The sequence below is a fragment of the Sciurus vulgaris genome (genome assembly GCF_902686455.1).
Source record: "Sciurus vulgaris genome assembly, chromosome: 2".
Classification (NCBI taxonomy): Eukaryota; Metazoa; Chordata; class Mammalia; order Rodentia; family Sciuridae; genus Sciurus; species Sciurus vulgaris.
In genome coordinates this window covers 27563951-27576064 of record NC_136462.1, presented here as the reverse complement: position 1 = coordinate 27576064, position 12114 = coordinate 27563951, and the positions used below count along the sequence as shown (strand labels likewise).

The 12114-nt window shown below is 53.8% G+C and overlaps 2 protein-coding genes across 2 annotated transcripts in view; both read left to right on the top strand.

Moving 5' to 3' along the window:
• ESRRB (estrogen related receptor beta) overlaps window positions 1-12114 on the top strand; it is a 514135-nt gene that overhangs the window by 454993 nt on the left and 47028 nt on the right. The window lies entirely within an intron of this gene.
• LRRC74A (leucine rich repeat containing 74A) overlaps window positions 1-12114 on the top strand; it is a gene marked incomplete at its 5' end in the record, with an annotated part of 28021 nt that overhangs the window by 14104 nt on the left and 1803 nt on the right. The window contains 4 exons of the mRNA XM_079129668.1: window positions 3043-3128; window positions 3519-3713; window positions 6505-6600; window positions 9457-9603. Coding sequence (XP_078985794.1) covers window positions 3043-3128; window positions 3519-3713; window positions 6505-6600; window positions 9457-9603 — 524 coding nt within the window. The remainder of the gene's footprint in view (window positions 1-3042; window positions 3129-3518; window positions 3714-6504; window positions 6601-9456; window positions 9604-12114) is intronic.

Sequence of the window (12114 nt, the reverse complement as noted above, 5' to 3'; positions counted from 1 at the left end):
TGGAAGGATCAGAAGGCACGGAGGTGGCCCACGGCCAAGTCACATTAGGCTTATGGCCGCAGTGTGGACAAAATCTGGGTTTTATTCCACGGGCAATGGAGTTGTGCAGAGTGCTCCGTGGGAAGGTCACCGTGGGATCTGCAAATTGGAAACTGCCCTGCTCTGACTGCAGTGGGAAGAGCAATGGAGAACAGAAACGGACAGGGGCATGGCAATCAGGAAGCTGTCCTTGTAGCCTGGGGACGACGGTGCCATCCTGCGTGAGCTGGGGAAGGGGTGGCGAGATGGAAGAGTGGCGGGTTCAGAAGGCATCTGGGGCAGAAGCCGAAAGGACCTGCTGACGTGGAGAAGGAAAGCTGGAAATGAGGATGGACGCCTGCCCATCTTGCTCATCTTGCCACCTCTCTCAGCCGGCAGAGGACAGCGTGGTGACCTGGGTGGGGAAACTGCAGGAGCTACGGCTGCAGGGGGCTGTGCTTGGCGCTCACCCTTCCATTTCGGTGGCTGATGGCCACTGGGAGCTACAGCGGAGCAGGGGACCTGAGGAGTGTCCATCGGACAGGAGGGCGACCAGGAAAGTGAGGTCTCAGGGCGACAAGTGAAGAGGCTGTGGGGGGAAGAAGTGGTCAGCTGTGTCCAGTGTTGCTTAAGAGATCAGATGAGGACAGAAAAGTGACCCCAGCAGCAAGATCTTGGCCCCTGGGTGAGCGTTTTAGTGAAGTGGGAGAGAACGAAGCCCAGCTGGAGTTGAAACTGGGATGCCAAGAGGTGGCCAGGGCAGGACCGGCCGCTCCAAGTTCCGCTGGAGAGGCTGGAACGGATGGGGCGCGAACCAGAGGGAGACTAGATCCAGGAAGGGTGTGTGTGTGTGTGTTTGTTTGTTTTTGCAGTGCTGGGGATTGAACCCAGGGCCTTGTGCTTGCAACTGAGCTATCTCCCCAGCACCCAGGAAGGGTTTTTAAGACTGAAAAATTGCTGAAAGGAACAGAGGAAGAAACCGATGCTGCAGGAGGGAAATCCTGGAGAGGCCCGAGAGTGTGCGCAGCAGGAGGGGCGTGGCCCTAGGGAGCCCCAAGAGGCGGAGGGAGCAGGAGGGCTGGCGCGGACCAGGCCCCCACTGGCCAGTGTCCTGCTGCTGCTGTTCCAGGGCACTGAGCAGCAAGGCCTCCAGCTGGCTGCAGCATTCAGGAGGGGGCAGCAGTGGAAAGGCGGGGAGGGGGCGTTCAATTCTCCACTGAAAGCTGAGGTCACAAATTTAAAGGAAACCGGAATGTGTTCTATCTTCACAGGGTTATAACAACACCGTGGGTGAGACTTTTTAAAATGTTATTCTTAGCCAGGTGTGGTGGCGCACACCTGTAATCCCAGGGGCTCTGGAGACAGAAGCAGGAGGATCAAAAGTTCAAAGCCGACCTCAGCAACTTAGCAAGGCCTCAAGCAACTAAGCAAGACCCTGTCTCAAAGTAAAAAATAAGAAGGACCCGGGATGTGGCTTAGTGATAAAGTGCCCCTGGGTTCAATCCCCAGTACAAATACATTTATTATTATTATTATTATTATTATTATTAAAGCTACCAAACAGCCAGTGATTACTAAGTGAGGGGCATCAGGCTCACATTTTACATCAATCCCCACAAAAAAACCCACACAGCTTAAAACTTCATTTTACAGATGAGGAAACACAATGAGGGACAGATAAATAACCCACCCAGGGTCACAAAGTAGGTGATGAGTTCAGCATTTGATTTCATATTATGTGGCCACTTAAGAGATGCAGGTGTGCATGCTGCATGGTAAGTGAGGGAGCTGGCAGAGGAGAGGAGAGGAGAGGAGAGGAGAGGAGAGGAGAGGAGAGGAGAGGAGAGGAGAGGAGAGGAGGGCGAGGGAAGGGGAAGGGAAGAGAATGAAGGCAGGAGAATGGTCATCACAAGAACATGAGGTGTGATTGACACAGAGACAGGCAGACAGACATGATTGGTACACAGCACATTGTACACACAGAGAAACGTAAGGGCTGAGAACATGGCAGAGCTTGCCTGGCAGGCACAAGGCGCTGGGTTCCATTCCTAGCACCAAAAAAGAAGAGGGCGGTGGAGGGGGAGGGAGGGAGGGAGGGAGGGAGGGAGGGAGGGAGGGAGGGAGGGAGGAAGGATGAGGAAAAGACGTCTCCTTCCTGGGTCCTGAAGACAATGCTCTCCTCCGATGGAGCCCTCTGCACTGCCACTTTCCCCCAAATAAAAATAACAACGTGGTTAAACAGGAAGTTTTCCCATCCCTGTGGAGTATGCAAGCAAAAGTATCTTTTTTGTTTTTTCTTTCTAGTGCTGAAAATCAAAGTTAGGGCCTTGGGCATTCGATACTAGTACTCTACGCTTCCAGCCCCAAAAAAGCATCTTTATATAAAGTGTGAACTCTGTGCAAACCCAGATTCTGGACAAGCCTGGTGCCTCCCACCCCCAGCTGCTGTGTCTCTGAGGCTCTCCTAAGAGCAGCTCCAGAGTCAGCGCTGTTCTCATGGCACTCCAGGAAACAGACATCGTGTGACAACACACCAGGTCCATCACTGCCTCCCTGTGTACAGCCTGCCTCCATCCATTTTTAATGGCTGCATAATATTCCACCACATGGGTATTTATGATATTCTTTATCTTTTTCCCCTGTGAGTCACAAATTCCACCTTTATTATTGATGCCATTGCAAACATCAACCTTCAAGTTCAGGACCCTTCCCACATTCTATACTGTCTTCTTAGGGAACGTCTCAGAGTTCTGTGATACTGAGTGCACATCTTAGTGGGAAAATAATCTATGATCACGTAATATTTGCCAAACAGATTATACCCATTTACTTACCACCTGAAATAGAAGGATAAGATTATTTTACTTCATCTTTCTCAGCATTGAGGAGAATCTGACAATTGTGTGTTTAAATGAATAACGGGAAAAAATCATTGCCTGGGTGTTTTACTTTGCCTGCCTGTTAACCCCCAAGGCTGGTTTCCTTGGGCATGGGGATGCTGAACTGACTTCCTCTCCCTCCCAGACATCAATGTAGGGATCCGGGAGCTGGATCTGAGCTGGAATCATTTCCACACGCGGGGAGCAGTGGCCTTGTGCAATGGTCTCCGGGTAAGGTGTTCCGAGAGTCGTGTGTCGAGCCCAGGTGAGGATGGCCGGGCATGCCTCCTCCCCTCCCACTCCTCTTCCTTGATGAGGGTTTTCTAAGCTCCTGACTAATGTCCTTTCAGTCGCTGGTCTCTCTTCCACAATTTCTGGATGTGTCAATTACTTTTTAATAAGTCCTACCGTTTAATTCAGGGGCAGGGTACTACCAGACCCCAAGGAGGAAAGTCCCGGAGCTCTGGAGACAGAGCTGGGAGGGAGCTGGGCTGATGGGGCAGCTCTGGGGACCCCTGAGGGCTAGGTCTCCGTGCCAGAAGCAGGTGGAAGCTGGAGGCTGGAGCGGTTTGCTGGGTGGGTCACCCCAAACCTGACGCTGCTGCCTCCCCCTGCCGCCAGACTAACGTGACCCTGATTAAACTGGATCTCGCCATGAATGGCTTTGGGAACGAAGGGGCTCTGGCCCTGGGGGAGGTCCTCAGACTCAACAACCACCTGGTCTACCTGGATGTCAGTGGCAATGACATTGGCAACGAAGGGGCCTCCAGACTCAGCAGGGGACTGGAGAACAACGAGGGCCTCCAGGTCCTGAAGGTAGCCATTGTGTGTGCACGTGCGTGTCCATAGGTGTCTGTAGGTGTGGGGGGTGTCCGCCTGGGCTGGAGAGAATCACTGGGGACACCCACCTTGTCCTTCCTCTCTCTGCATCAGACCCAGGGTCACCTCAGCTCCCCCTAGGGCACCACAGACTCCTGACGGGTCCTCCCTCTCCCAGCCGGGTCTGCCTGGGGTTTTCGCAGGCGGCCAGCGTGCGGTTGGGAACACACCTGACTTCCTGACCCTCCGCCCGCCCGGGTCAGCTGCCTTCCCGCTGAGACCCCGGCCTCCTGCTGCAGAGCCAGCGCCCCCGCCTCAGTCCACCCCAGGGCCGTGCTTCTCTCCTCTCTCCCGGTCGATCTCAGGGCCTTGGCCTGTCCCTTGGCCTGTCCCGCTCCCCTCGCTCACTCCAGCTCACACGCGGGACCCTGGGTCGGTGGCCTTCTCCCAGGGCCCTGCCCTCCCGCAGAGCTTGCTGTGCTCTCTCGGACGCTCCCTTGGGCTGCTGTTTGACGTTGGCACCCACCGGCGTGGAAGCTCCCCGTTTCAGTCAGCTGGCTCCTGCTGTGACTCACAGACCCACCAGAACAATCGGAGAGGAGGAAGAGTTTACGGGGGCTCACGGGTCAGAGGTCTCAGTCCACAGACTGCAGGCTGCATGCCTCAGGGCTGGAGGTGAGGCTGAACGTGGTGGCAGGAGAGTGTGGCCGAGGGAAGCAGCTTGCCCGGTGATCAGAGAGCAGAGACTCCACTCTCCGGATGCAGAATGCGTACCCCAAAGCCTGGCCCCCAGGGCCCCCCTCCTCCAGCCACACCCCACCTGCCTTCAACAGCCAGGCATGTCTCCTCTGAACCTCCTCCCGTGGCCTCACGCGTGAGCTTTTGGGGGACACCTCACATCCAGACCATCGCACTTCCTGAGAACAAAGGCCGTTTGGTCTGATCCATTATCTTGCCCCTCACACCTCGCGTAGCGCTGGGCATGTCGCAAGTGTCCGGTGGATGCGCAGTGAGCAAAGGCATGGCGACCTCTGATTTCACTTTAAACTGACTACTGGTAGACACTGAGTCATAACACTGCATCTGCTGGGCAGTGTGAAAGCGGCGAAAGGGGACTTCTGCTGCTAGGTCCCCTCACTGGGGCTCCTCCCACCAGCTGCACCCCGTGTCAGGGGACTCGCCCTTCAGACAAAGTGAGCTCCCTCAGCTCCACCGTGGGCTGAGAACACGAGGCCACACAGCCAGCCAGAGGCAGAGGGCGGCCAGCTCTGCCTGGCTCTCCATGGCAACCCCAGCTCCCTCGAGATGTAGGGTGGTTTGGGGGACACAGACGTGGCGGTCCTAGTGCCCGAAAAACAGACATGAGAAAAGTGAGGATGAGTCTGTGATCCCAGAGGACAACCACCCAGTGTCATTAAAGGGACAGGAAGAGGCTGGGTTCTGAAGGAAAAGGGGGCGTGGTGGCTGCCGAGGGGACCAGCCTGGCCATTGAGTGACCAGGAGAGCTGGGACTGGCTGGGGTGGGACCAGGTGTTACTCAGAGAGGCAGACCCACGCCAGGAGAGAGTCCCTCTTGGTGCCCAGCGAAGCTGGACAGTGCTGAGAACCTGATTCTAAGAGAGAAAAGTCGTCTCAGGGAAATGGCGACGGAGGTTGTCTCCGGTTGGTGGAGTACAGGTGATCTAAAACATCTCTTCCTACTTCTTTTCTAAATAATCCACAATGACCAGATGTAATAAATACCTTTCAATGTTTTTTTGCCCTAATTTTCAGAAGTGAAATAGAAAAATAGAAAACGAACCTCTTTAGTTTGGTCATATCAACTTTGCCACAGGAAACCTGGGTGGCTCCCACCTAATCTTGGGAAACTAAGGAAGTGAGTCCCACAGAGGCCAGACGCTCCGTGCCGCGGGGCGGGCCCAAGTCAGCGTGTCCCCACTCGGGGACCTCGGATTCTGGGAAACACTGGACACAGTAAATGCTCAGTAAAACGCTTCACCTCCTCTTCACGAAACCACTCCCTGAAGCCTCAGGCAGTAATAGCACCATTCACAGAGGACTTACCGCACACAGGCACGCTCCCGAACGCTGTGCCCGATCTGTCACCTCGCTGTTTTTTCATGTGTCTGATGCCATTTGCTTGTGTGCCTGTCTCCCCCAAGTAGAGTTGAGGTACCCGAGGTCAGAGACCTTGCCACATCTGCTGGGCATCCCTCAGGGCTCAGCCTGGAGGCTGGCACAGAGCAGGCCATGTCGGATGGATGGACGATGGACAGATGGATGGGTGGATGGTTGGTTTGCTGAGCAGTGAAGTGGACAGAAGGGTGGATAGATGGTCAGAGAGAGAAGTCTGGGAGGAAGACAGAGTTTGGGTCTGCTGGGAAGAAGTGCAAGTCAGCTTGATGCCAGTCTCTCCTGTCCCCTCTCACCCTTTCCTATCCCCCTCTCAGCCTCTCCTGTCCCCTCTCAGTCTCTCCCCTCTCAGCCTCTCCTGTCCCCTCTCAGCCTCTCCCCTCTCAGCCTCCTGTGTCCCCTCCCAGCCTCCCCTGTCCTCTCTCACCCTTTCCTGTCCCCCTCTCAGCCTCTCCTGTCCCCTCTCAGCCTCTTCCCTCTCAGCCTCCTGTGTCCCCTCCCAACCTCCCCTGTCCTCTCTCACCCTTTCCTGTCCCCCTCTCAGCCTCCCCTGACCCCTCTCAGCCTCCCCTGTCCCCTCTCAACCTTCCCTGTCCCCCCCCCAGCCTCTCCTGTCCCCTCCCAGCCTCATCCTGTCTTGCCCTTCTTGCTGCAGCTTTTCCTGAACCCTATGAATATGGAGGGGGCCATTCTGCTTGTCCAGGCCATCAAAAGGAACCCCAAATCCAAGATGGAAGAACTTGACATTTCCGTAAGTGACCAGAGGGTCGTCCATCCCCTGTCCCAGGGAGCAAGCCAGTTTCCCTGTCCCCTCTGTGCTCAGTGCCACCAGCTCCACCCTCATGGGCCCTCCTGCCCCTTGGAAAGAGCACCCTTTGATTCAGCTTGGGCCTCTCCAGTGGGGTCCTCTCATCAGGAGTGGCCCTTCAAGCAGCAGCAGCAGCTTTGGTCACGAATGGCCCAGGTCTCAGAATGTTCCAGAACCACAGGGTCTTTGGGGACCTGGGTGTTCAAACACACAGAAATGTGTATTTTCCTGCCGTGACTTGGCCTCTTGCACCCAGAGTCTCTTTCCTGCTCCCTCGATGGAGGAGGAAATCCCACCCAGGGGACTGCAGACTCCTGCGGGGACTCTCGCCTGTGTCGGCCTGCGGAAGGCAGCTGGGAACGACCATATCCTAAGTGATTTTATGAAGCCGCTCCTTTGCTCCTGCTAAGGAAGGTACTGCAGCTTTTCCCGGGGCTGCTTGATCACAAACCAGTGGCTTTAGCAACCGAAATGGATTGTCTCACAGTTCCGGACAGTAGAGGTTCAAGATCAAGGTGTTGGTTCCTCCTGAGGACGGTGAGGGAGAATCTCTTCCAGACTCCTTCCTTCCCTTCCGGGGCCTGTTCTCCATCTTTTGTGTTCCTGGGCTTGTAGATGCATCACCCCATCTCCGCCTTCAGCTTCTCGTGGCGTCTCCCTGTATGCATGCTTGTCTCTCTATCCCAGATCCCCTTTTTATAAGGGCCTGGTCATTTGGAACCAGAGCCCACCCACAATGACCCCATTTTAACTTGATCATCTGCAAAGATCCTGTTTCCAAATAAGCTCACATTCACAGGTGCGGTGGGTTAGCACTGCAAATCCCCTCCCCCCCCCCCAGGGAAGGGACAAATTTCAACTCCTAATAAGGGCTTTTCTTCATTTTTCTTAGTGTATAAGGAAACTTTTTTGTGGTGCTGGGGAATTGAACCAAGGGCCATGTGCATGCAAGGCGAGCACTCTACCAACTGAGCTGTGTCCCCAGCCCCATATAAGGGGAACTGAAACGGAAAGGTTAGATCATTTGCCCAAGACCCACAGCAAGTGAGAAACACCAGGAGTCAACCCAGCTCTGCCTTCTACTCTAGAATTTTGTAAGGACAATGATGTTGAAGTCCTTTTATATTTATAATGCCTCACAATGATGTTTGAAAGATTATTTGAATACCTTGAAATTATGAGTGATGATATTTTTAATATCTAAACTCAAACTCCTGAGAAACGATTAGTAAAATTTAGATTTCTTTTTGCACAGCTTGTAAAACGTTATAAAAATACAGCTGCTTTTCTTTTCATTTTTCCTTCACCCCTTTCCTCTCCGTTCCTTCTTGTGCTCCTGGGTCTTTCCTCAGGGGCTCCCTCTCTCTCTACCCTTGGGCTTTGGCTCTGATTTTGCACCACAGCATGACGCCTTCACCTCCACCTGCCCTGCCTTTGGGCCTCAGCCACGAGTTCAAATTTTTTTGTCATTCACCACCCCCCATCCCACAGAGCAGTTTGGGAGGCATGGACCCAGGCACTGCTTTGGTACGTTTGAGGGGACACTAGAAATGGTGCTGATTAATCCCTAGATGGGACCTAAATCCATGAACTGTGACCACATTGCCACTAAACAAGCCTACCAGAACAAATAACCTGAATTAGCCTATGTTGGTCTGTTTTCTCTTGCTATAAGAAAATACCTGAGGCTGGATACTTTATTTAAAAAAAAAAGGTTTATTCAGCTCACAGTCAGATGCTGAACGGCATGGGACTGGTTCTGGTAAGGGCCCCCTGGCTGCATCACCTCATGGTGTATGTTATTATGCTGGGAACTCATGTGTGAGAGAGAGAGATCACATGCGAGACAGAAAGCCAGAGACTAGGGAGGGGTCAGTGTTGCTCTTTTATAACTCCCTCTCATGGAACTAACTGGAGTCTCTCAAGAACTAATTGGAATCTCACAAGAACTGCATCAGTTTCCTCTGAAGGCAGTGCCCACCCACCCCCGTCCCCTGACAATGACCCAAGCACCTTGCCTGAGGCTCCACCTCTAAAAGATTTCACTGCCTCCCACATCACTACCCTGGGAACCAGCACATGAACCCCAACCAGAGCATACCCCTTTCCTTCCCGTTTGTCAACTAAGCCACCATAATTACATGGTATTGGAATCCCTGCTTTGCATATGCTCCTAGGACTTTGTCCAGAATACCCACAAAGACCTCAAGCAGGAGTATAATTTGAAAAGGTAAAAGGTACTGAACCACAGCTAAGGAAAGACAGGCTGACCACATTGGTGGAGGCCAGGTGTGACAGGGACTACTTCACAGGACGCATTTTCCCCCATGTCCTATTAACCAATTCCAAGGTCACTCCCAATAGGGGGGTTCCCAGTTCCTCGGAGCCTAGGACAGGATGACTTGAATAGGGGTTCTCTTCCGGGGCACCGGCTCTGAAGAGCACTGCTCGCGTGGATACGTGGATCTCAGGATATTTGTGCAGGACAGTTCCACAGTTGTAGCTTGTCCATCAAATGTGGTCACTCACACTTGCCATCTGAGAGCCGAGCTGAGCTGAGCTGGCAGCGCGTGAAAAACCCCCAGCACTTGGCGCGAACAGCTGAGCAGAAATCACATGGGAACTTAGGAGTCCAATCACAAGCTCCAGAGCCACCCAGTCTTGGAGCAGCACGGCAGAACAAATCGGGAGAAGACCCAAGTTCCTGACCTGGCTTGGGAGGAAGGGGCAGGCCTGCCAGGGGCAGGAGAGAGCACAGTGACAGCTCCCTGGCCACCAGTCCCTCTCTCCCTGTTGCAGAATGTGCTGGTGACCGAGCCGTTCCTGAGAATGGTGGACGGGGTCTGCGCCATCCATCCCCAGCTGGACGTGTTCTGCAAGGTAGTTCAAGGTTTCTCTGCCAAGAAGAGCTTCTTCCTGGGGGCAAACCCCATGAAGCTGATCCAGGTGAGCTCCTGCCTGCCTCTCGGAGCCTCCGGGGGGCCCTGGAGGAAGCTAGCCTTTGGCCCCCATCAGCTGCCCAGAGTTTCTCCTCCCCAAAGTATCTGTACAATCTTTTATGGGAAGTACCAGGGATTGAACCCAGGGTTACTTAACCACCAAGTCACCTCCCCAAGTCCTTTTTTATATTTTATTTAGAGACAGTGTCTCACTTGGTTGTTTAGGGTCTCACTAAATTTCGGAGGCTGGGTTTGAATTCAAGATCCTCCTGCCTCAGCCTCCCGAGCCGCTGGGAGCACAGGCATGCGCCACCAGGTCGGCAGTACAATCCTAACAAGGAACGTCTCAGTCCTGGAGACCACAGGCTGGACTGCTCCCAGGGGTTGTTGGATCCCCCTGGGTGCATCCTACCTCCCAGAGGAGGGAAGAGCTGAGACCTGGCTGGGGGCGGGAGGGCAGATGGCACAGGACGAATTCCACCAGCCACGCCCTCATCTGAGGCAAGTCACCAAGGCTCTCTGGGCTTTCGTCCTTTCACTTGTACAGTGGCCATAATAATAGTACCCACCCCAGAGGGTTCCTGTGGAGCTCAGCATACTTAACACACGTGAGGTGCTGAGAGCAATGCCTAGCATGGAATAACACCCCAAAAGGCAGGCTCTTTCCACAGGAGCCAAGACTCCCTGTGGTGGGCATGGGTATTTGGTGGCTTCAGCTACAGGGGGGACAGCTGAAGCCTTTATTTGTCATAGCTGGCATCTGGCTTTCTTTTCCTAGGTGGTCTCTAGGAAATCACAGGAAGTAGATGTAAAATGTTTAAATGGGAGAATTTTCGAGCTGAAAGGAGTGTGATTGCTCACCTTGCCGCATCACCTCACCGAACTGGGGCCAGACCCAGGTCTGGTGTTTCTCGGCAGGCGGTGGAGGCTGGGAGCCCACTGCCGGCTGCCCTGGGAAAGCAGGCATAAGATGATGCTGTGCAAATGCAGATTCTGCAGGCGCATGCCCCAGGGCTGCCGCCTGCCCTGGATTGGTTTACTCCGTGTGTGCGTGCCTCAGCTTCCAGGGATAAATAACATTTTTAAAAAGTTCTTGTGTAGCCGGGCATGGTGATGCACACCTGTAATTCCAGTAGCTCAGGAGGCTGAGGCAGGAGGATCACGAGTTCAAAGCCAGCCTCAGCAATTTAGTGAGGCCCTAAGCAACTCAGCAAAACCCTGTCTCTAAATAAAATACAAAAAAGGGCTGGGGATGTGACTCAGTGGTTAAATACCTCTGGGTTCAATCCCTAGTACCCAAGTGGGAAAAAAAAAAAAGCTCTTGCATGAAAATTATTGTCATGTGGAAAGTTCTAGAAGGCAAAAGGGTATCAGATAAATTCATGAATAAGATGATTATAGGGGAACCTGTTTCACAAGGGGAGCAGGATGCTCTGGTGAACTGGCATGGAGGTGTCTGAGGCCAGGTGAGGGCCCCACCCCTGGTTCAATGGGGATAGCAGTGGGGAGGGACACATGCCTGGGAGCTGCAGACGTGGAGTCAGAGTTAGTCCCAGGTGCCACGGGGTCTCTAGAACATGGGGGGGGGGGGGAGAGTATAGAAAAAGAATATTGGGGTAGAACTAAACAAGATAGGCAGTGCACAGCAGTCCTCCCCTCGGAAAGCCAAAAACCTGGCTGGAAAGGTGGGATCGTCAGTGAGGACCAACAGAGAATGTCATATGACTGCCAGGCCCAGTGGCCCACGCCTGTGAGCCCAGCAACTCTGGAGACCAAGGCAGGAGGACCTCAAGGTCAAGGTCATCCTGGGCAACGCAGTGAGACCCTGTCCCAAGATAAAGCATTAAAAGGGCTGGAAAAGCAAACCTGGGTTCTATCCCCAGTACGAGAGAGAAAGAGAGAGAGAGAGGGAGAGAGAGAAAGAAGAAGAAGAAGGAGGAGGAGGAGGAGAAGAAGAAAGGAGGGAGGGAGGGAAGGAAGGAGAGAGAGGAGAGAGAGAGAGAATAAAAAGGAAAGGAAAAGAAAAGACCATAGGATAGATAAGAAGTGTGAAGACAACTCTTACAGTCAGAATCCAAACCAGAGATCAGCACAGAACTGAGCAAAGCAGAAAAGGGGCTTTTCCTGCAAGAGGTGGGGTGGGGCGGGCCTGGAAGATCTGCAGGGACTGGCGAGGCGGAGGGCGAGGGAGGGGTTCTCTTGAGAGTTGGGACTGCCCGAGGGGGCGCAGCTGGCAGAGGCCCATGCGGCTCACACAGGAGCCGGGACTCACAGCCACCGAAGCTGCGCATAGATTTCAGGCTTCCAGCTGGGGTTTGATTCCTCCATTGGAAGCAGGGCACCAGCAAGATGTTGAGCTGTAGATGGAGGCGAATCCAGCAGGGCAGAAGAGTTATTTCTGTGGCCTCGCGGACTGACATGAACTGAAGGGGATAAAAGTGGGAGTTGGGAAAATCCAATCCGTTGTGGTATCCTAGACGTGGAAAGGCGACTTGGCTGGGGATGAAGGGCGGGTGGT